The 23,533-nt window shown below is 48.6% G+C and overlaps 1 protein-coding gene across 1 annotated transcript in view; it reads left to right on the top strand.

Annotated features, from left to right (window-relative positions):
- The first annotated feature begins 6 nt into the window (after positions 1-6).
- Positions 7-23,533, top strand: part of DKK3 (dickkopf WNT signaling pathway inhibitor 3) — a 38,063-nt gene continuing 14,536 nt past the window's right edge. The window contains exons 1-3 of the mRNA XM_014545886.1: positions 7-192; positions 5,193-5,330; positions 6,258-6,341. Of these exons, the coding sequence (XP_014401372.1) occupies positions 127-192; positions 5,193-5,330; positions 6,258-6,341 (288 nt within the window). The 5' untranslated portion in view covers positions 7-126. The remainder of the gene's footprint in view (positions 193-5,192; positions 5,331-6,257; positions 6,342-23,533) is intronic.

The following is a 23,533-nucleotide window of genomic DNA, read 5'->3' as shown; positions in this document are numbered from 1 at the left end:
ACCCTGCTGTGCCTGCTGCTGGCAGCGATCCCCACAGCCCCCGTGCCGGCTCCGACTACGACTTCGGCTCCGGTCGAGCCTGGCCCGGCTCTAAGCTACCCGCAGGAGGAGGCCACCCTCAACGAGATGTTCCGCGAGGTGGAGGAACTGATGGAGGACACGCAGCACAAACTGCGCAGCGCGGTGGAGGAGGTGGGTGCGCCCGGAGGGCTCTGGGAAGCGCAGGACCCGGGGCTGGGGAGCCTGGGCGGCGGGAGGAAGCAGGCTCGGAGCGCTAGCCAGGGTCCTCGGTTCCGCCCAGGGGCCGGGAAGGGCCGGCGGCAGATTCGGAGTAACCTGGAGGCAGCTCGGGGTGATCCCAACTCCCACCTCGTCCGCCTTTCAGCCAGAAAACCGGGATCTGAGCCTGTGCCGGGGAGCCTCCGGCTGGACCCACCCACCTGTCGGCAGGCTGCCCCTCCCCCTGTTGTCACAGGGGCTTGTCAGGTCCCTGGTATTCCAACCTTGCGGTTTTGCTGAGAGGCTGGGGCATCTCAGGTTCCAGCTGTCCATTGGGCTTTGAGCTTGTGTCATCTTCCCGAGACACAGCGAGGATGCCATGTGGGGACCAAGAGCCTGAGCTTTGCTAGTCGTCTGTCTGGGCTTCCCCCAGTGCCATGGGGTCAGAGAAGGGACATTGGAATCCTGAGCCCAGCAGTGAGACTTACCAGAGGGTGGTGGTAGGAGGAGGAGAGGGAATGGGAAAAGTAACCCCCCTCCACCCCAAGCGTGTTTTGGAGTCAGTCCTGGGCTCCAGGTCCTCTTCTGCCTCTCACTAGCAGGGTGACATTGGACAAATCCCTTAATATTCTGTGCCTCAGTTTCCTGTGGTAATAAAATGCCAGGATCTGTGTGGGCACCTGGTATATAATATGTAGCAGTTGTGAGTATCAGCTATCAGGTACCTAGGCAAAACTGCCTGGGTTCTTTCTTCCATCACCTCCCAGGTCCAAATACTATGGTTGGCATCCTCTGTGGTGGGGACACCATACTGCCAGGGCGGCCAGGCCAGGAGGTGCAGCTGGCCCAACTCTCCCGGCACAGGTGTGGGGAGCGACCCCTGGTTCCTGGGGTGGGTGGGCACAGTCACTGTTGTCGGGCCCAGCTCTGGCTGCAGCCTGTCTTTGGAGAGAAGGAGTTAGCAACAGACCAGATGTCCAGGCTGATAGGTCAGGTGTCTTCACATCCATTTGGGCAAAGCCTCCGGAGCTGGCTCTGATCCATCAGGAGAAGTTGCTTTTTGCCCCCCCCCATCCCTCCCCCGCCGCCCTGTGTAGTTAGGGGATATATCCCCTTCCTTCCATAACAGTCAACCTGGAGTTTTCAGGGAGGGGGACACTGGATTGGGGGGCGGTTGCACGGGCATCAGTACCTGAACATTCACTGCATGGCCCAGGTTCCTAAGCCCATGGACCATCTGTTTCCTGTGAAAGCACAAGAATCATGACATGGAACAACTAAAGAGGGAGGGGAGTCACCTAGGCCCCACTGTCTCCTAATGCTGCACCTTCAAATTCAATCGAGCTCGTGATCCTTCTGGTTTCCTTCTCTGGGTTCTAGAACTTTCCCTCCTGCACATGGATCCTCAGTGAAGCTGACTAGGTCACCAATGTCTTTATTCAATGAGAACCTGTCGGTGCAGCGTGGTCCTCCGATGGTAGCTCCTGGTGAGGGAGAGGGGGGAGCAGCAGGGCCTCTGCAGGCTTTTCATTGATCAGAGCAGTTCGGGGCTCAGCGGGACCTTAACGGCAGGATCCACTCTGAGGGAATTGTTCACGTTGGCTCTGCCTGCACGCCAGCCTTCCTCCCTCTGGCCGTGGCTCTGTCTGACTTGTGCAGATGGGCTAACTGAAGTTTGCCACTGGGGGAGACATTGGCTGCCACTGCTACCCGCTCAGTGGTTGTTCCCTAAAGAGTGTCCTCACTAGCAGTGGGGACAGGTTGAGAGAGAGGGTGAACACCTGGTGTCAGGAGAACAGGCTGTGGGAACCAACCTTCCTTCATTCGGCTCCAGCTCTGCCACTTCCTGGTGACGGCATCCAGGCTCTGAATGGAGGAAATGTCCCCCTTAGGATAAAGGAGAGACTTAAATGAGAGGATGCAGTAAAGGAAGTTATCTGACCATATAAAATGGGTTTAAGTATAATTGGCCTGGCCAGTGTGGCTCAGTGATTGAGTATTGACCTATGAACCAGGAGGTCTGGTTAGATTCCCAGTCAGGGCATATGCCCAGGTTGTGGGCTCAATCCCCAGTAGGGGGTGTGCAGGAGGCAGCCAATCAATGATTCTCTCTCATCATTGATATTTCTATCTCTCTCTCCCACTCTCCCTTCCTCTCTGAAATCAATAAAAATATTTGTTTTTAAAAGGTATAATTGGTATAATGTGTCAGTCCTGATGAGGCTGTTGTAAGGATTAAGGGAGGTTGTTCATTACCAATAAATAATGGCTTTTGTTATAATCATATTAATAGTACTAGTATGAATAAAAATAAAGAACCACCATGGCCAATATATAATAGATTCTCAATAGATTGTGGCTATTGATGTTAATTTATTTTTAAAGAGATTGCCCGAGGGCCCCTTAAATCTCATAAACACAGGACAGTTGCTGTTTACTTGTTGTCCAGGGTAAGAACCAAAGGACTGGGCCAGATGTATTAACTGTTTACGTAGTTGCATCATGAATCTGCTGAGAACTTCCTGCCATTTTAAATACTCCAGCTGACTCAAGCTGTTGATTTCTCCAAGGGGGGGAAAGATGAAACTAACTCTACTCATCATATCATTATTGGGGGAATCAAATCTTCAAATGCTTTAATCCAGGCCGTTCCTATTTTTCTGTCTTATTATTCTATATATTACTGATACATGTATTTTGAGGATAAAACTACTCTACTCCCTACCCCCACACTCTCATTGCCTTGTCTGTAACTGGCATATTTTAGAATGTTCCTCGGAAGGACCCAATACCAAACCTGGATTTCTCTCTCCAGTTTTTCCTTCTGTACCCTTTTAACAGACACACAGATTCAACCAACCATAAATGCCATTTTAAATAACATTCACATTCCTCCTCTATGAAACAAGTCCTATTGCTTCAGGCCTAAGTTTTCCTTGCTAGTGGCAGTAATAGTTGTGGTTGAAATTTCCATTGTAAACTGTACTTTTAGTTTGTGGTGCCATTAAAGAACTGTTAGCTCATTCTGTTGAAATAACCACTGGTTGAGAGAGCAGTTTTATGAAAAGACTATCTGCTCGGCCCAAAGCAAACTCTAGACTTGGTAACTTGTCAATTATTTGAAAACCAAGCTGGAGGATTCGGATTCCCATGAGCATTTTTAAAATATGAAAACATTCCGTCTCCTTGTGGGGAATCGCCTCTGTAGCATCTGAAGTCTCCTACACTTTGCAAGCTCTATCTTTTCTATCACTAAACATGCCAGCCTCTCTCTCTCTTACAAAAAAAAAAAAATTAAATTCTTTTTTTGCCCATTCTGTCTCCTATCCTTTGTTGTTGTTAATCCTCACCCGAGGATATTTTTCCCATTGATTTTTTAGAGAGAGTGTAAGGGAGGAAGGGGGAGAGAGAGAGAAACATTGACGTGAGACCCATCCATTGGTTGACTCCTGCACAGGCCCTGACCGAGACTGTGTATCAACCTGCAACCCAGGTGCTTACCCTTGACTGAGAATCAAACTCAAGACCCTTCAGTGCACGGGCCGACACTCTAACCACTTAACAACACCAGCCAGGGCCTGTTTCCTATCTTCATTCCATTTTCCTCCATTTGTTAGCAAACTCTTCAAACACATGAGAGATACCTGCTCTCTCCACTTCTACCCAAACATTCCCTGGAAAGCTTCTAAAACTGCTTTCCTAAAGGGCAGTATTGTGAAAGTAGCTATTTATTACCCCTTTGCTTGATGGCAAATACTGGACCAGGCACTTGGATTTTGTGATCCTAATTCTTCCATCTGCTCAGCAAGATAGGATCATCCCTCATTTTACAGAGAAAGAGAAAGCTGCCCTAGCCAGTTTGGCTCAGTGGATAGAGCGACGGCCTGCGGACTGAAGGGTCTTCTCCTAGTGGGTACTCAGCTAAAGGCACCTATCATTATTACCATTATTTGTAATTGCAAAGAGGAAAAGAGAAGTGGTTCATTTTTCTTTAAAAAAGTTTCTTTCAATTACAGTTTACAGTCAATTCTATTTTGTATTAGTTTCAGGTGTACAGCATAGTGGTTAGACAATCATTTACTTTACAGCGTGACCCCTTGATATTTCCAGTGCCCACCTGGCACCATACATAGTTATTACAATACTAGAGACCCGGTGCACGAAAATTCATGCACTCAGGGGTGTCCCTCAGCCTAGCCTGAGCCCTCTCGCAGTCCAGGACCCCTTGGGGGATATCTGACTAATGGCTTAGGCCCGGTCCCTGGGGGATCAGGCCTAAGCTGGCAGCCAGACATTCCTCTGGCAGCCTTGGAGCCCTCGGGGGATGTCCATGGGGAGCGGGCCTAAGGCATTAGTCGGACATCCTTAGCACTGCCGCAGATCCGGCTTCTGGCTGAGTGGCACTCCCCCAGTGGAAGCACACTGACCACCAAGGGGTAGCTCCTGCATTGAGCGTCTGCCCCCTGGTAGTCAGTGCACATCATAGCAACCAGTCATTCCCCAGTTAGGGTCAATCTGCATATTACCCTTTTATTATATAGGATTATTGACTATCAGAATTCCTTTAAATTTTTATTATTATTTTTTTATTTTTTTAAATATATTTTATTGATTTTTTACAGAGAAGGGAGAGGGATAGAGAGTTAGAAACATCGTTTTTTTTTCACGCCCCCCAGTGGGGATGTGCCCACAACCAAGGTACATGCCCTTGACCGGAATTGAACCTGGGACCCTTGAGTCCGCAGGCCGACGCTCTATCCACTGAGCCAAACCGGTTCGGCCAGAATTCCTTTAAATTTTTAGATGTCCTGACCCTCCTTGACCACATTAATGAAATAGGAATATCAGCATGTACATGTTATTGACTGTTTCCTATACTGTACTCTACATCTCCATGGTTCTTTTTCCCTAATCGACTCTGACTTGTATCAAGAGGGGAAAAAATGTGCTCATTTAATCCATTGGTTTAATAGATGGAGGCAGAAGAAGCTGCTGCTAAAACATCGTCAGAAGTGAACCTGGCAAACTTACCTCCCAGCTATCACAATGAGACCAACACGGAAACCAAGGTTGGCAATACCACCATCCATGTGCACCGGGAAATTCACAAGGTATGGGCGGTCCTGGCCAGCGCCTTCTCCTTTCTATAGCGCCCAGTCCCATCCGAGCCCTAAGGTTTTCTTTACATATTTGACACATAAGCCAAAAATACAAATAATTTTTACTTATCATTAAGTATTTAGTACTTAATTTTCTTATCACTCCTTGTCTTTTATTCATGTTTTGGTACTCAAACATGGACTTCCTTGGACTTCTACTTAATAGATTCACACATATGTCATCTTTTCCCCTAATTTACTATAATCCTCTGTAGGGCAAGGTATATACTACTAGTTTTAAATCCTCAGGTAGTGCATCAGGATTACCTGGGAGCCTGTCCCAACCCCAGCCCGATCCTCGGAGGTTTTATATCACGGATAGTGGGTAGTTTTTAGAGCTCTCCGGAGCTTTGATCTCGTTCTCACACATGGCTGCACATGCAATCACCTGGGAGCTTTATGAACTAGTGATGCATAAGGCCTCTCCCCAGAGACTCTAATTCAGTTGATCTGAGTGCTGCCTAATCAGGAGCGGGGCAGCTGTAGCTAAAACCTGCTTGCTTCTCATGAAAGACGTTCCATTAGACACCCAGACCTTTAGCCGTTGAAAAGAAAGTCTGCCTTGAGTTTCAAGTGATGAGCCCCAAGAACGATAAACATGGCAAACACTGAACATTTGCTGGGCGACAGGCTCTGTGTTGAGTGCTTTACACAGACCACCTCATCCCTCCACATAGCAGCCGTGTGAGGCAGACTCTGTGACACCAATGGTCACTGCTCAGAGGACAGGCTGCTCATCTGAGGGGAAGGGAAGGGGGAGGGCCAGTCTGTCCGCTTGGCTGGATGCCCCTGCTTCAGAAAACAGAAGAAAGAAAAAAAGTTGTGGAATTTTCCCAGAGTTCCTTCTATGTCACACTCACTGCGCCTGTTCTATTGTAGATCACCAACAACCAGACTGTACAAACCATCTTCTCAGAGACAGTGATCACGTCTGTGGGAGAGGAAGGCGGCAGAAGGAACCACGTGAGTTGACACCTCCCCTACGCTCACACCCCAAGGCACACGCATCTTGGTGTACCTACCACAGATGACCCAGGCTCCAGACCATGGGCAGGAGGCAGGCACTTTCAGGCACTTTTCCTGCCTCATTTTGGCCAAGATCATCTAATTCCTGACCAGTCCTATGCATTCTGGTTACAGGCTCTACATTCCTGCACTTTGCATCAGAAATAACAGAGAAATTAAATTCAGTTGTCATTTGATGGCTCCATCTCAGCCTTGAAAGGGGAATAAGGAAGTACCGGGTGCATTGATTAGAGAACCCTGTTCGTAAGACTTGGGCCATCCAGTGCTTGTGGCCTGGCCCATGCCTTGTATAATGTCAGCCCTGATCAGGCAGTTTGAGAGCAAGAAAACCTTAGGTGGAACCCAGTGGCTTAAAGGGAAAAGGGTGTCCTCCCACTCCAGGCTTCTTGCTCTGGCCCCTCGTGATATGCCTGCTACTGAGGTGCCTGTTGTTTAGTCCAAAGGCATTTTTAATAGAATTACAGGGTCCTGCAGTTGGAAGGGGCATCATTTCACAAAAGGAAGACCCAATTGGAGTCACTGGTCTCCAGACTCCCAGGCCAACAGTGACTCATCCGCGGTTATCTTCTCAGAGAAGTGGCTGCTTAAGATGCAGATGCCTGGTGAGGCCCGGACAAGGCACCGCCTTGAGGCATGGGCCACAGTGAAGTGTGCCCCCTTTGTGGAGACCGCAAGGACCAGCCTCCCTGTACCCAGGTGCCTTATGCAAACTTCCGGACTATGCGATCTTTCCCTTTTGAGGTGCGCGACGCATTCCTGGCCTTCCGGGGGGATCAAGGATTTCCCCTGCCTCTTTTGGCCTTATCCCCAGGAGAGAACCGGTGTGTTCATAATAGTTAGGGAGGTGGCGTTGACATGGTTGGTGTCGATGGGTGCTCCTTTGATTTTGGCACAGAGCTCAGACACGTACTGCAGGCTGGGGGGTGGGGGAGGGGGGTCCAGTTGGTGCCAGTGACCCACCATTCAAGGGACCTGGGGGTTGGGGTGGGGGCAAGCTGTGTGGTGAAATGAAAGGAACTCAGGCGGTGAAGCCCAGAAGCATGACTTTGTCACTTACAAGCTGGGTCACCTCGGTTCCCCCAGCTTCAAGCGAAGCAGTGATTTTCACCAGCTCTCCCGACTCGGAGAGTACAGAAGTCTTAGAAACAAGAAGACAGGATGCACTAAGGTCAGGAGGGAAGAGAGTCCAGTTCTCAAAGGTGGGAAGAGAGAGAGGGAAGCCAAACAAAAAAACAAACAGCTGGAGGGTGTGGAGGGAAAAGCTTTAGGATATTCCAGATTTAAGTCTCCGTGTGGGGCCCCATGAGGGAAGGAGGGCCTGTGCAGAAGCCATGGAATGGAAGGGGCAGGGGAAACAGAACTCACCGGGCTGTGAATTAGAAAAAAAAGCATTGTCCTCAAGTTTAAAAAAAAAGGGGCAAATGATTGCACAATGATAGCGGTTTGCTCCAGGGAGCTCCCCAGAGGGCAGCCGCCCTGGCTATGAGCACACTGGCACCTGCTGGAGGCCCAGGTGCCCTGTGACCTGCAACATTCAGATCCCTCCCATGCTCTCCCCTGCGCCCCCCAAGGGAGATAACTACGTCAGGTTTTGAGCCCTGTGATGGGGGAACCGAGGCTCTGATCATGGTGAGCCGGTGAGAGACAAGATTTCAAAGATGCCATGAGTGTGCTGGTCCCAGTGAGTTTGTGCTCGAGGCTCTGATCATGGTGAGCCGGTGAGAGACAAGATCTCAAAGATGCCATGAGTGTGTTTGGGTAGAGAGCCTGCATGTGTGTGCTGCTCCCAGTGAGTTTGTGCCGGCTTTCCCGAGTGTGCATGGCTTTGTGCGTCCATGTGTCCTTACTTCAGGCTCAGCTGGGGGCCCAGAATCTCCACGCCTTTGTTGCATCTCCCATGTCCACCGTGTGAGGCTGGACATTTGTACGGCACCCTTGTGCAGCGCGTGATTGGACCCCTGTGGTCCTGAGGGTGCAGGAGGTTGGCAGGGAGAGATAGATCCCCAAAACCCAGAAGGTAGAGACTCACCAAGTTTTTCTAGATTTGGGCTCAGGCCCTTGGCGTATTAACTCACTGAGTTTCTCTATGAGAATAAATTCCAATTTGATCAGCTAGAAGGGAGACCTGGGCAGCTGATGCTTGACTGGCCAGTTTCTGGAGAACCCCACGGGTCTTCAGAGAGTAGACTTTTCAAGCCGCCTGTGACAGGAATGTCATGTTCAGACACAGGGACATCTGGACCACAGAGCCTCATTCATTGCCAGAGTGGCTTGCTGAAAGTCAGAGAAGCAAGATCTAGTTTCAGATGCCCACAGCATCCTTCCATTCAGCTGCTCTCTGGTTCCTGGGTCCCCGTGGTCCTAACATAACTGAGCGGGGGCTCAGCATCAACTTTCCAGAGACACGAAGATCCTGTCTCGAGGGGGAAGCTGTAAACACGAGACTCAAAGAAGTGTGAAGGGTCGATATTGTCACCACTGTCCCACCCCATAGCTTCATAACTTAATGATTTCTACAGTTGGCTCTGAAATGCATTCCACACTGAAGAAACTTCCTCTTAAATGGAAAAGGGAGATTTGCCTTTCAAAAGGACGAAAATCATACGCTGTCCCAATCTTCAGTTACTGCAGCCCCCACCCCCCACCCCCACCCCCATTTTCCTTTCTTCAAATGCTGGTATGTGTATGAATATGTATGGTAACCCGAGGAGGCCCGTGGAAAGTTACAGACAGTCATACTATATGCCTGTCTAGAAAACTTAGCACAGTATGTGCACGGTATTGGTCTGTTTTTACATTCAAACGCGAGAGGGGAAAAGGACATGCGGCTTGTTATTTCGCCCAAGTGCACGGGCGATGGCGATGTGGCCCGACATCTTTCTGTGGGGCTTTTGTGCGGGGCCCTCGCCTGTCTCCCTTCATGGGCCAGTGGGCGGCTGACTGATGTGGTGCTACTTTCGTGCAGGGTGAGGTTAGGAGGAGAGCTGGAGCGCGGATGAGCCATTATGCATCAATGGGAAGCTTTTATTTATAGCACCGTGTCCCCAGAGATGAAGAATCCGGTCCAATTAGCCAAGGCACCATTTTGAAGGGACACGTCCTCTCATTAAAATACAGCTCACAGCTACCGACCTTAGCACCTCGCTCACATTTGTTGCCTTTTCTATGTTTGCGTTAGAATATGACATAGAACCGTAGGTCCACTTGTTTTTCCAGCTGAACATACCTCATTTGAACCTATGGGTTCCATTCTATTACAACCAACTCCCAAGATCTTGGTCAAGACTTGCAAGGTTCCAGGGAGACAAATTTCACTACCAAAATCATGTAGATAGTAGCAATTTGAGTGACCTCCGACCTCCTTGTCCCAGAGCATGATGGGGGTTACAGGGCCTTTTCGACTCCACCCAGTGCACAGTGGACAGTGACAATGGAATTCTCTGCAAGTGTGAACCAAACGTCTTCTCTGCTGTGAGGATGCAGTCTGTCATTTGTGCTGAAGCTGGGAGGAGTGGGAGGTAAACTGTGGCTGAAGGTCTCAGGACTTGTTTTTTGGTTTCCCATGAACATTAGCAGTATCCTGTCCCCTCAAAGTCCAGGGAGACCCAACAGGAGTGTGGGAGGAGCAAGGGTGTTGAATGACAGCCGTCTCCGTGAGACCTCAGGTTCTTCCGCGCTCCCAGCCGCCCCTAGCCAGGTGGGGTGCTGGCTTTGTTTGCTTCTATGCCCTGATTTCTGAAGCTGAAGTTGTTGTTATCAACTTAATAGAGTGGCAGAGGGCGCCATGATGACAAGTCACTGGGGGTTTAACAGAAATGCTATCAGGGAGGGCCTGGGCCTATTAGAGAAACTCAGTCAAAACCCTGCCCTGACCCTTACAAGCTCTGTCCATTATGAGTCTGCTTCTTCATTTATGAAAGGGGCTAATAATTCCCGGTTCCCAGAATTGAGTGAGAATGTAGTTAGGCAACGTTTATAAAAGCCCTTTGTGTAGGGCTCATTAGTATTGAAAAGTATTTAAAACTGGGTTCTAATTGGTTTCTCCCCTGGTTCCCAGCAACCTACTGCCAAAAGAATAAATGGGCATAGCAGCTGAGGGTATGGTTAAGAACTCCATAGGCTTTCTCCACTGATGTTCGAAGCCTTGGGCTAGGCTCTCCAGAGCCCTGCCTCCCCCTCGGAGTATTGCACTTCACCTGGAGCTCCGTGTTCCTAGCCACAGGGTTGACTTGCCTGCTGTCCTTGTTTGGGTGCTAGGGACACAAACTGAAGAAAGAATGGACCATATGAATGACAAGAGAATAGGTGCTGGCAAATGCCAGGATGGGCCTCTGGTTGGCAGGGTGTATGCTGGTTTCTATAGAGAACAACAGACTAGTGGTTCTAAGAGTGATGAGAGTGATGGTGTAGTCATAGGTTGAATGTGCATTTCCACAGTCCTATCACCAGACATTTGGGTACATCTGTGTTTATAGATTTATATTTGACTTTGTGATATCTGGCCAGGTATAAGGAACCTCATGCCTAATCCAGTAGGAAAAAAATTACAGGGAAAATTGAAGAGCTCTGGATCATTCTGAGAGATGAACAAACAATCTCCAAACAATAAGTAGATGTAGGCATTTCTTTTGAGCTATAACCTGGCTCTATTAAAGTGGTCTCTCCTCAACCTAAATCTCCTTCAAGAAGGAACTCATCCCCTGCCAGCATGGCTCAGTGGTTGAGCATTGACCCATGAACCAGGTCAGGGTTCGGTTCCAGGGATGTGGGCTCAATCCTCAGTAGGGGGTATGCAGGGGGCAGCCCATCAATGATTCTCTCTCATCATTGATGTTTCTATCTCTCTCTCCCTCTTCCTCCCTCTCTGAAATCAATTATATATATATATTTTTTAAAAAGAAGGAACTCATTAAATATACATAATTCCACATCCAAATCAAAATATTGTGAAGTTAATCAATGAGTCTCATATAAGTTGGTATAACAGGATGTCTTGAAAAATGTTAAGTGAAAAAAGAGCAATTGCTAAGCAGTATCTATACTATATTAAGTAAGTAAAATATACCTTATATATACAGTATATAAAAATATTTCATTTTTAGAAAAAAGTTTGCATAAAAAGTTTGGCAAAATATATACTAAATCATTCATAGCAGTATATCTGGAGGAATTGAAATTTGCTGAGGTTTTTTCCTTGATAGTTGTCTACACTTTTTTTAATGTTTTAAAAAGAGCTTGTGAATTATTTACAGTTTTGCTATAAACATCTATCTATCTACCTATCTGTCCTTTTTGAACAATTTTGTAGGTATTTCTTTTGTGCTGATCCTGGAAATTAAATTGCTGAGTCAAAGGCTGTATATCTAAAATTTTGAGAGAAGCTGCCAAATTTTCCTCTAGAAAGGTTACAGTAATTTCACTCTTTTTAAAAAAATATTTTTTACTTAATTTAGAGAGGAAGGGAGAGGGAGGGAGAGATAGAAACATCAATGATGAGAGAGAATTATCGATCAGCTGCCTCCTGCACATCCCACCCTGGGGATCTAACCCAAAACCTGGGCATGTGCCCTGACCATGAACTATGATCTCCTGGTTCATAGGTCAACACTCAACCATTGAGTAATACCAGTAATTTTACGCTTAGCAACAATTTCTGAGACTATTTCACCAACCCTCCCCTACAGTGGGTGTTACAGTGGGTGATTCTTTATATCTTCTTTTTATTTCTATTTCTGTGATTATTAGTAAGGTCCAGGGGAATAGCTATTGGAGAATCGTAAGTTGTAGCAAAGATAGAATTCTCCACAGATTCATCTCACCCCTTCCTCCCTTCCTCATGGTGAAAGGGCAGCTTGGCATTCCAGGCTGTTCCCAAGACCGAACGCCATCTGTCCCCGTGTGGGACAGATTAGGAAGGTGTGAAGTTCCTGTGTCCATGTGAGGTGGCTGATGGGCTGTGAGTCACACCAGGAGTAGGTGACGGTGACATGCAGGCTCCTGCCTCCACCCCTGTAAACACAAAAGACAGACTTCCTCCTTCCTTCTCCCCTGACCTCCACAAACACCCCACACACATGCTTAGATGCCTCCTGGTCAGAGAAGCACTCACTAGGGTGGCTAAGTTTACAGGCAGGTAAGATCAAGGTGCAGCTCAATATTCATGAGCCATGTGACTGATTAAGTTCCTTAACTGCTCTAAGACCTTCGTTTCCTCATATGTACAGTGGGGTTAAAAAAAAAAAAAGGACCTTCCATACAGTGTTGTCATGAGGATAAAGTAAAATAATCCAGGCGAAAAGCACCACACAGCGCCTAGGATGCGAGAGTAAGCCGTCAGTCAGTGTCATTGTTATCATTCGATTACCCCAAACTATGGCTGTCAAAATTCCCAGGATTAATTACTCCACGCATGCATTGATTTGCACATCCATTGAGCACTTACTGCATGAATGGCAGATAAATGTAAGAGACAGTCCCTGACAGCAGAGAGCACCCAGGCTAGTGGTGCACCCAAAACCAGACCATTCCAATGTGAATCCTTAGGCAGAGGCGATACAGGGTGTGGCGGTGCATGACCCGGTGGCCAGGGAAGACTTGTTGGGAGATGATCCTTCAGTCTCTGCTGCTTCTTCTCATTTTATAAGCAGAGGCATTCACTGCCCTTGTGTTCCCGACAATCATACATCAAGCAGCCTTGGAAGGAAGGCAGAGAGAGCTGTCCTCCTCTGCCTGGGGTCCACTGGAAACAGCCTGGGTTCTCTAAGCTTGGCATTCCTCAGCTGTGATGCACCCCCACTGCGGGCACAGCATCCACCTGGGCCCCATGGTGGGGTTGGGGGCAGGGGAACTGTTGAAAACACAAAGCTCCTGCTGCTTCTGTGCTGTCAAGTCCTGTGTCCCCGACCCAGGAGTTCATGTCTTCTGCTGGCATCCATGAAACTGTGGAAGGCTCACGTGTCCCCTTGCAAGTAAACCCACAGACCTTGTTTTGGCAGGCTTCCTGGAAGAGGTGGCAATTAAGCTTTATCTTGAATGATGTCTGGGAATTCTCGATGGTGAGGAGGAAGAGCATTCCTTGCAGAAGAGTTTTTTGCTCAAAGTCAAGGAAGCACGTGGAAATAAGAACATGGTTGAGAATAAGAACGCTGTGCAATTTAGGATCCCAGAGGTGGGAGCATGCCTGAGGGGGCAGCAGGTGAGGCTGGGAGAGGCAGGGATTAGCTCAGGAAGGGCTTTGAGAGCCCAGCCAAGGAGTTAGAAGCACATGCTGAGTTAGGAACACATCCCGTGCATCTGGAGAGCTTTAACACGCCCCATACCATATGCATAGGGCACTGAGGCTCCGCACAGCAGCCCCCAGGGGAGAGAGCCAGGACGACGTGGTTTGGATGGCAGATACATTGGTGGGGACGGAGTTTTGCTTAATCCTGCTGAGTTCTTTGTGCCCTTCAAAAGGCCTGGCTTCGGGGCTTGGAACCGGGAACCTTTTAGTTAGAAACAGAGCACTCTGCGTTTGTCTGGTGCCAGTAGGCTGCCAGAGGAGTGACAGTGATTGAACTTGAAGTCTCATTAGGCTGACGGCTGCAGAACAAGCCGTGTCTGTGGTGCCTGAGGAGCATCCTATACGGTTCTGTGGCCGTCCACTGCTCTCAGAACCCGGGGATCCTTCCAGACCAGCCTGGACAGCACGCGCATGCGGCCTTGGCATCTGGCTGTGAGACACGTGGCCCCGCCCTTCCTTGACCTTTGGCATCATTCTGAAAACTCACAGAGCTTGCGAGACCATCTTGTTTTGTTTGTAAAATAATGGCAAGGACCACAGTGTTCCCTCATGTGGTCACTGTGACTCAGAAAGTGACCGAGTTAACCGCCCCCTCTCCAAAGCTGCCTCCTTCTCCTTTCCAGGGTCATTCCCGGTTAACCATTCAAACCAACCGTCAGCGATGTGATTAAGGGCTCAGTAATAATGGCAATAATAGTAACAGATGATGATGAAGATAATCACTGCCATTCCTGGGCCCTTGCTCCGTGCCAGGCACCGTGCCTGGATCTGACCAGGTTTCCCTCACATAACCTGCACGGCAGCCATGCTCTTAAAGAAACGTTTTTAAAAGTTGTGATAAAATATTTATAATGTAAAATTTACCATCCCAACCACTTTTAAGTATATAGTTCAGTAGTAAGTACAGTACACTCCCATTGTTGTTAATCAATCTCTTTTCATCTTGCAGAACTGAAATACTGAACTCATGAAACCATAACTCTTTACTGCCTCCCTTCCCCACTCGTCACCCCTGGCAACCCCCTTCTCCTTTCTGTCTCAATGACTATGACTACTCTAGGTACCTCATGTGAATGGACTCTTACAGTATTTGTCTTTTGTGACTGGCTTATTTTACTTAGCACAAGGGCTCAACCATGGTGTAGCATGTGTCAGAATCTCCCTCCTTTTTAAAGCTGAACGATATTCCATTGTGTGTGTATAAATAAGTATATATACTAGAGGCCCGATGCATGAAATTCGTATGAAATTCGTGCAAGGGGCTCAGCCCTCACAGCCCCAGCTTTGTCTGGAAGGTCGTCGGAAGGTCGTTTGGCTGTCCTCGTTGGGCTGTCTGGTCTAATTAGCATATTATGCTTTTATTATTATAGATACACACACACACACATATACATATCTATACTACATTTTGTTTCCATTCATCCATCAATGGACACTTGGGTTGTTTCCACATCTTGGCTATTGTGAATGACACTGCTATGAACACGGATGTATAAATATCTCTCTGAGTTCCTGATTGCAATTCTTCTGGGTATATGCCCCGAAATGGAATTGCTGGGCAATTTTTTGAGGAACTGCCAGACTGTCTCACAGTGACAGCACCATTGGATGTTCCCACCAGTGGAGCATGAGGTGGGACATCTTTTAAATCTCTGGTTTCCATGACTATAGGCATGAGGGGACTTGAGGACCCACACTGAAGGGCTGTATGAAAATCCATGGGCTCTGCTGCCTTTGGTCAAAGCAGTGCTTTCTCAGCACCGGTCCCAGGGGCTGCCTCTGCAGGTGGCAGTCACAGTCTCAGGGTGTCTTTGAGGTATAACTGACACCACTAATCAGAGGTTCTCGCCTACACCCAGCCTCTAGCCAACGTGCTGAAAACTGGCCTGGGGTTAGTGTACACAGGCTCAGGCTGCACCTGGGAGATTCATCTCTGAGATCCAAAGATGTGATTTTTTTTTTGATCATTAAGATTCTATGTCCCGCTCTACCCCTCCCTTATAACCCCTGCCCCACCATGGTCTCCTAGAAGAATCCAAAGGCCTCCCACATGCCTGTGAGGCTCTGCAGACCCCTGAGGGCTCAGGTGGGGGCTCAAGGCAAACGATTTGTGGTGGTGGTGGTGGTGGTGGTGGTTTTTAAATTCCCACCAGAGGTAGGGAGGGCTTCTTGGGAGGAGGGCCAGAGGCCAGTGCCAGTGGAGGCCTTGGTCATTCACGCTCCTCCTCTGGGGTCAAAGTCAGGGTCAGGGGAAGGGGACTAGATCAGGATGGGGTTTGGGATGCAGTGGGGCATGTTTAATGCTCTCACAGAATTTGCAGTCATGCCCCAGATCTGATGAGCTAAGCTGGCCTCCTAAATCAGGCAGGAATGCCTACGTTGGTCCCATCCCAAAGTAGGTAAAATGATGGATAGGGATTGAGTCATCTAAATGTTTGCCCAGATCTCATTGCTCTGTCTAGACCTGCTGTCGGTTTCATTTCCCCCCTCCACCTCCTGGGAGAGAAAGAATAAACGAGACGTCTGGGTATGTTTCAGGGAGCACGGTGCAGTGAGATTTGGGGTCCGAAGTACACAGGTTGGAGTCTCTGCTCCATGGGCAGCTTCATTCACGGCTCTGAGCACTGGATCCTGCTCTGTTTCAGGAGGATTTAGTGACTGCCCCAAGGCCAATGTTTTAGAAATAAGTGACAATGTGTGGAAGGTACTTGGCACTGAATAGGTGCTCAATAAATGTAAATTCTCCTTTCTGACCTAATTTCCTGGACCTTTGAGGGCAGGAGGCAGTCATTTATTGATTGTGAATGTGACCCATCAGTAAATGTGCTTATTTTGTTGTAAGGTTACTGAGCAAGTTTCTCAGGTGATGGTGGCTAAGGTGCTAGACCACCCATGAAGATGTTGTGTGTTAAGACAGGCCTCCTGCCAAAGATAAAGGAAAGCAATTTCACTGAGTCACAGAATTATAAAGGGCAGAATTCACAGGGTTCTTTGAGCTCCCATAGATCAGGGACAAAAACATGTGACACACACACTGCCATCCACCCACTGCCATGCCTACGGCAGACAGCACTAATCAATGAAAGTTCTCTCCTGATCAGCCCAGATAGAGCCTCAGAACTCGAGATAACACAACACTTCCAGCAGGTAACCAACTGGAAGAGCACTCTATCTGAGATCCATTTCTTAGCCCTGCTTCACCCCAGACCTGTCATTTTACAGATGAGAAAACAGATGGGAAAGCATATAATTTTCTCCAAATCATAGCTATTGGGACCCCATGTCCAGTTCATTTCAGTATTTAATATGCTGTGGACTTGGAGTTTCCCATTCAGGAAGCAGGGTGTAGGTGCCACCGTCTGTGCAACATCTCTTAAGGTTAGTACCAGGGAAGATGTTCTGCCTGATGCTGAGAAATGATGAAGACCAATGGAGAAGGGTCTTCTGAGGCCCAGGGAGCAGAATCAGAAGTTCATACCGTGGAGGCCAGGAGAAGTGTCTAGAAGACTGTGTGCCCTGGGAAGGCAGGGACTAATGTGTTGACATGGGGTAGGTGCTCAGTATTGAATGAACAAATTTATGGATGAAAACTGTATGACCAAGGAGAGACTTGGGGAACATAAACAGAAGCACAAATACTTGAAGATAAGATTCAGCAAAGAGCTGCAAGTATGAAGATGAGTTTTATTTGCTTGAAAAGGGATTTTCTCTGTGTTTTTCTCTCATTCGTTCATTTATCTACATCAGTGATTTGCAACCTTATTCATTTCATGGCACACACATAAACTAAACTAATTCCTAAAATTCTGTGGCACACCGAAAAATATATATTTTGCCAATGTGATAAAAAATAGGTATAATTTTGATTGAATTGCAAAAAATAATAATAGTAATTACCTATCTTTTTTGCTTCAAAGTGACTTTTTAAAAAATCATATATATGTATTTTTTTCTAGTACCAAAAATTAAGCAGTCAGACACAACTTTATTATGCAACATGACCAATAAGATGCAACATGACAATTATATGACCTATATACTAGTATTTATGGTTCAAGGCAGGGCATTCATCCCTGACGGCTCTTGTGTTGGCTGTTGTCATTTTGACAATCTAAGGGGGAAGTGGCCAGTGCCCCTGACTAAATAGTCAGTTATTGCATATTTTAAAAATTCTTGCAGCTCACCAATTGAAAATTGCTGGTCTATATTAATGAGCACCTACCATTTGTTGGGATGCATACCGGGTGCTTTTATGTGTTTTATTTTCTGATCCTTATAATACTGAGAGGTAAATACTTGACAGATGAGGACTCTGGAATTTAGGGAAGTTAAAGCCATGATAGATGTTAAATAGAAGAACTGGAATATGAACCCAGATATAAATTTTGGCCATTTCAATAAAAAGATATATTTCTGAGAGAAAAAGTCATGAAAATTTATAGCCATAATCCTGAGTGGTTTTGAAGATGCTACCATGAACCTTCCAGCACCTGGTTCTGTTCCTGTCATTTATATCAAGTCATTAACCGCCCCCCCCGCACCACCACCACCAGATTCTCCCAATGAAAAACCAAGAAACACAGGGGCCATTTCCTCCCAGGGATGGCAGAGCCCCTAGGGGTCACCGGGAGAGGGTATCAGAGGGAGGTGGTTAGGAAACTGTGGAATCTCTCACCCACTTTTGCTGTCACTAGTGATCAGCTATGAGACCTGCTGCCACTAAGAGGGACATTCTAAGCCACTGGGGAGGAGTATTTTAAGTGGGTGGCTCTGCTCTTATCTGAAGAAGTTGGCCACCGACACATTTCAGTGATGTGATGTGATGTGGCAAATACAGCCACAGGGAAACAGCCCACATTTTCCATAGTCTCATAATTCAGGGCCTCCCTGAAGAGGGAGCAGGTGCAAAAGGCAGAGAGAGAGCCCACCGCCTCGTGTGAGTAGGGGTCAGGATGGAACACATCCTGGCTGGACAATGGGAGAGGGCCCATGCCTCAGGCCAGCAGGTCCCCCAGGGTGTGGTCAGAGGTGGGCAGGGGCCAGCAGATTTCTCAAACCCTGAGCCACAGGACTTAGGCTCAACCCCACCTGCACAAGTTCCCACCCAGCACCCTTTTGCTTTTTCTATGCTTCTGGGGCCCCGTTTCCCCCCTTGATGTCTATGGGACCTCCTTTCCCAGAGGGAACACACACCCCGCAGCAGAAAGGCCTGCCTAGGCGGAGCTGCGCCCTCCCCGTGACAGTCTTGCTAGGATTTAGAGGGTGAGAGGAAGGAAAGAGAACTAATATTCATTGAGCACCTACTATGAGCAAGGTACAGTGTGATTATTTCATACTAGAGGCTCGGTACATGAGACTTGTGCACTTGCACCTTTCCCAGAGGGAACACACACCCCGCAGCAGAAAGGCCTGCCTAGGCGGAGCTGCGCCCTCCCCGTGACAGTCTTGCTAGGATTTAGAGGGTGAGAGGAAGGAAAGAGAACTAATATTCATTGAGCACCTACTATGAGCAAGGTACAGTGTGATTATTTCATACTAGAGCCTCGGTACATGAGATTTGTCCACTTGCAGGGGGAGGTCCCTCAGCCTGGCCTGCGCCCTCTTGCAGTCCGGAAGCCCTCGGGGGGGATGTCCCACTGACAGCTTAGGCACCCGCCGGCAGTTGGACATCCTTAGTGCTGCCATGGAGGCAGGAGAGGCTCCCGCACCGCAGCTGTGCTTGCCAGGTGTGAGCCTGGCTTCTGGCTGAGCAGCACTCCCCCTGTGGGAGCGCACTGACCAGGGCGGGGCAGCTCGTGCATTGAGCATCTGCCCCCTGGTGGTCAGCGCACATCATAGTGACCGGTCCGATTTGCATATTAGCCTTTTATTATAGAGGATAAGCTCTTTTCCTCAACTCTTACCAAACCCACATCAACCAGGGGGTACTAGCCCCACTTTAAAAGGAAGCACAGAGTGACTTGCCAAGCTCGCACAGCTAGTAAGGGGCAGAGTTGGGATTTGGAAACAAGTCTGTCTGACTCCAAAGCACAGACTCCCACTGTGTAACACAACCTTACACCAGGGGCAGACGGGAAAGTCACCAAAGGTCACTGACTTCCGGCAGATGCCATGGTATATGAACACACTTATCACCTTCCTGGCAACAGCATTGGTTGGGTTTGATCATCCCTATTTTACAGATGAGCAGCCCAATGTTATTAAATGACTTACCCAGGCTTGGCCAGTAGGGAGAACCGAGGAAGAAAGCAAACTTGGGGAGTTCACTGTGGGGGAGGGGGTCCTTTCTGTAGCCGTGGCCTGGGCCTGGGCTTGGAGAGCTATAGCAGATTGGGTGGTGTGGGTGGGTTCTCAGTGCTGGCACTTCAGCGGCAGCACCGGGGCCATGGAGACGGTGGGTGGCTCCAAGGTGTCTGGGGTGTCTCGTGTACCCACACCACCTTCCCTCCACCACTGCACGCAGCCGGAGCCTTCCGTGTTCCCTGCCATCCCTTCCAGGTGAAGCAAATAAGACGTGGCTGCCTGTGAGCGAAATGAGGCCAAAGCGTGTTTGTTCATGCCTGAAACATATTAAGGCTTTGTTCAGGCTCATTAACATACACGGTTCAACTTGAAAGGTTGAACAATCCCACAAGCCCCCTTGTTAGTCCTCACTGTGGTAGAACTTTGTGGGTAGCGCTGGGGGGAGAGAAGGAATTACTGCCAAGGGCAGGAAGGAGGCCAGGACGGAGGGGGTTGGAAGTCCCTTCAAGGCGCAGGGCGAATGCCAGCGGGCCCTCCCACCCAGCGGCCTGGCAGTGGGCTGCGAAGGTGGCTTTTTTCTGCGAAGGGGAAAACAACTTTGTGTTGATTTAAACTTTCTTCTTTTCCTATTTTTTTTAAAGGAAATTGGAGGAATTCTTTGAGATGTGTTTTTAAAAGAGGGTGATAAATTGCAGGCACTGAAGCAGTGGCTCCTGACTTTGGATATGCCTTGCAGCCACCTTCTTACCCTGGATAGAGCGATGGGGGGAAAAATGCACCCTTGTTTCCCTGACTTACTTTAAAGCAGCACTTCCTCCAATCTTCAACATAGGCAGCAGTCCACAGTGTTACTGGCAGTGCCTTTGTTCCCAGGAGCAATCACGGAGAGCTTCACATTCTCTTACTGTGGCTGCCAGTGTCTTTCAATAGCATTATGCTCATCACTACTTAGAAGTTAAGGTCGTTGTCAGACCTGCTAGTAGATCTTACTATTCCGAGTGTGAGTAAAGAAGCCCATGAAACACTATCTTGCCCTGGCCAGGTGGCTCCATTGGTTGGAGCATCATCCCGTGCACCAAAAAGTTGTGGGTTCGATTCCCGGTCAAAGTGCATCCCTAGGTTGTGGTTTGATCTCCGGTCGGGGCACAAGGCAGCCAACCAGTATTTCTCAATTGATGTTTATCTGTCTCTCTCTCCCTTCCTCTCTCTCTCAAAACAATAAACATATCCTCAGGTGAGGATAGGGAAAAACAAAACAAAGAAGAAACCCCACTGTATCTCAAAATATTTTGATAACTGTATTTCAGTGTAATCCTTTTCCTCTGTAATCTCGTGTCTTCTTTTATTCATCTAAATGCATTACTCTGAGCAGTGGCCTATGGCCCCCAGGTAGCTGCCATAGGAGTCCATGACACCAGAAAGATTTAAGACCCCTGTTTTAAACAAAGGCGAGTGACCAGTGCCCACACTGGGGCCTCTTGGTCATTCAGGTTTAGACATGGCCTCTCAGGCAGAAGGGAATCTGTTGCATTCCCTGGAGTGCAATCCCCATCCTTGTAGATGGGACTAGAACCCCAATGTTCCCAGGTAATGCCAGCCTCCATTCAGGTGGTCTGAGCCCTAAGGACGAGAAGACACATTCTGGTTACCAGCAATGCTGGGGTCAGGGTCTATTCAGAGGCAGGGTGCGCACGTGGTCTCAGATCTGCGGTGGGACGCCCGCATTGCCCAGGTGGGAAGCCTGTGGCCTCCTGCTGCTTAGGGCTCTAGCGTAGGTTAGGGAAGGGAAGGCGAGGCCTTGGCTGCAGCTTGGGAGTGTGAAGGTGCCTTCTGAGGTGTCCCCTGACCTCCTCTCACTCTGAGACCTATTTTGCCAATGGCCTGGCTTGAGGACACAGACAAGACATCCAGCTGGAGGTCTTTGATGTGTCAGGAAGGACCTCATGCCACACCCCCAAAGCCTATTCTTCCTCAGCGAAGACTTCACCTGCTCCACCGAAGAGCCCAGGCCCAAGCGCATGGGATGGAAAAAGAAGAGAAGAAAGATCCAGGTTCGTCACTCCCCAGTTCTCCCCAGTATATGGGCTGACGGACTGAATCTCAGAATACCCAACTCTGAGACATTAGGTCTTGTATAGGCACCATCTCTAAGCGCGAAGAGTAAGGAGGGACTGGTATATTTATTACTTTTTCTTGCCAAGGCAAAGGAAAGACAATTTGAAGAGGTTGGGTTAGGCCACGTCAGCTCACTGACTCATAAGGAAAGAGTTAACAAGAAACTGGGTAGATGTGGAGAAACTCCATCCCCAATGACTGAGGAAGGGTCCTGAATATACCCCAATCTAGCTGAGCAGAACATTCTCAGGAGCTGTTTGTAATTACTGAAAAGCATGAGCAGACACTTGTACCGTAACCCTGAAACCTACCTTCCCTCTACCCTTCATCTTCTGCATTATTCTTTCCCTTGAAGGAATGCAGGAGTCACACAGCCAATCGTGTGCACAATGCCAGGCTTGTTGGGTACAGGTAAATGATGTGAATGTGACTAAGTTTATTGCTGTTAATTGCTTTGCTAGAAGTAAGGAGATTTCTAGCAAAGCTGTGGCTACCCCACAAGGCCCTGATTGGACCCCACTCACCATAGTCACGGGAGCATCGTCCTAGCCCTGTGGTCGGCAAACTGTGGCTCGCGAGCCACATGCGGCTCTTTGGCCCCTTGAGTGTGGCTCTTCCTAAGCCTTAGGAATACCCTAATTAAGTTAATAACAATGTACCTACCTATATAGTTTAAGTTTAAAAAATTTGGCTCTCAAAAGAGATTTCAATCGTTGTACTGTTGATATTTGGCTCTGTTGACTAATGAGTTTGCCGACCACTGTCCTAGCCTGTAACAGGCCATGGTCTCCTAGTCTGGAAGCATAAAGACCCAGACACTGCTGCCATGGCAACGGCTCTGCTGTCCTCCAAGGCCAAACGCTGTTTGTCTGGAGCAGATGCTGCGCCGAGGGGGGCTCCGATTCTGGTTGTGTGTGTTGGAGAAAGTGGCAGAGCCTGGCAGGACTGGAGGCAGAGGGGATGCAGGATGCGGATGGAGACGTGAGCCAGGCCGCTATTTCAGCCCCAAACTAGAAGAGGAGGAGGAGGAGGAGAAGGAGGAGGAGGAGGAGGCAGAGGCGGAGATGCTCCTGAGGTGGCTGTGTTTGTGGATGAAAGGTCAGAAGGGGTAAAGCAGAGAAGCCCTTTGGACCAGCGACAAAAAGCTTGTGAGAAACAAGAGCCAAGACCTGCCTTCCCATAGACACTCCTGTCAGGACTTCCTGGAGTTGTCTCCTAGGAGACCTGTCATAGTGACACCCCACACCCTGCTCCCCTTGGAGACCCGCCCTCTCCCCCAGGAGGGCTGGTCACAAATCCAGTATCTCCTTCCAGTCCCTGATGCATTCGAGTCAAGGGGGGCTCGTGGCTCCTCAGATGCAGCACAGCCAGGAGGGTCACCCTCACCCCCTGATGTTGCTTCTGATGCCCGCCATTCACTGCCCAGAACATTTGTTTTAAAAGAGAGAACGCATAAAGACCCTCCCCATGGGGTCAAGGCTGGGGTTGG

This window comes from Myotis brandtii, unplaced genomic scaffold (genome assembly GCF_000412655.1).
Source record: "Myotis brandtii unplaced genomic scaffold, ASM41265v1 scaffold422, whole genome shotgun sequence".
NCBI classification, from domain to species: Eukaryota; Metazoa; Chordata; class Mammalia; order Chiroptera; family Vespertilionidae; genus Myotis; species Myotis brandtii.
Note: the sequence above shows the minus strand (reverse complement) of the source record. Positions and strands in the feature narration are given on the sequence as shown.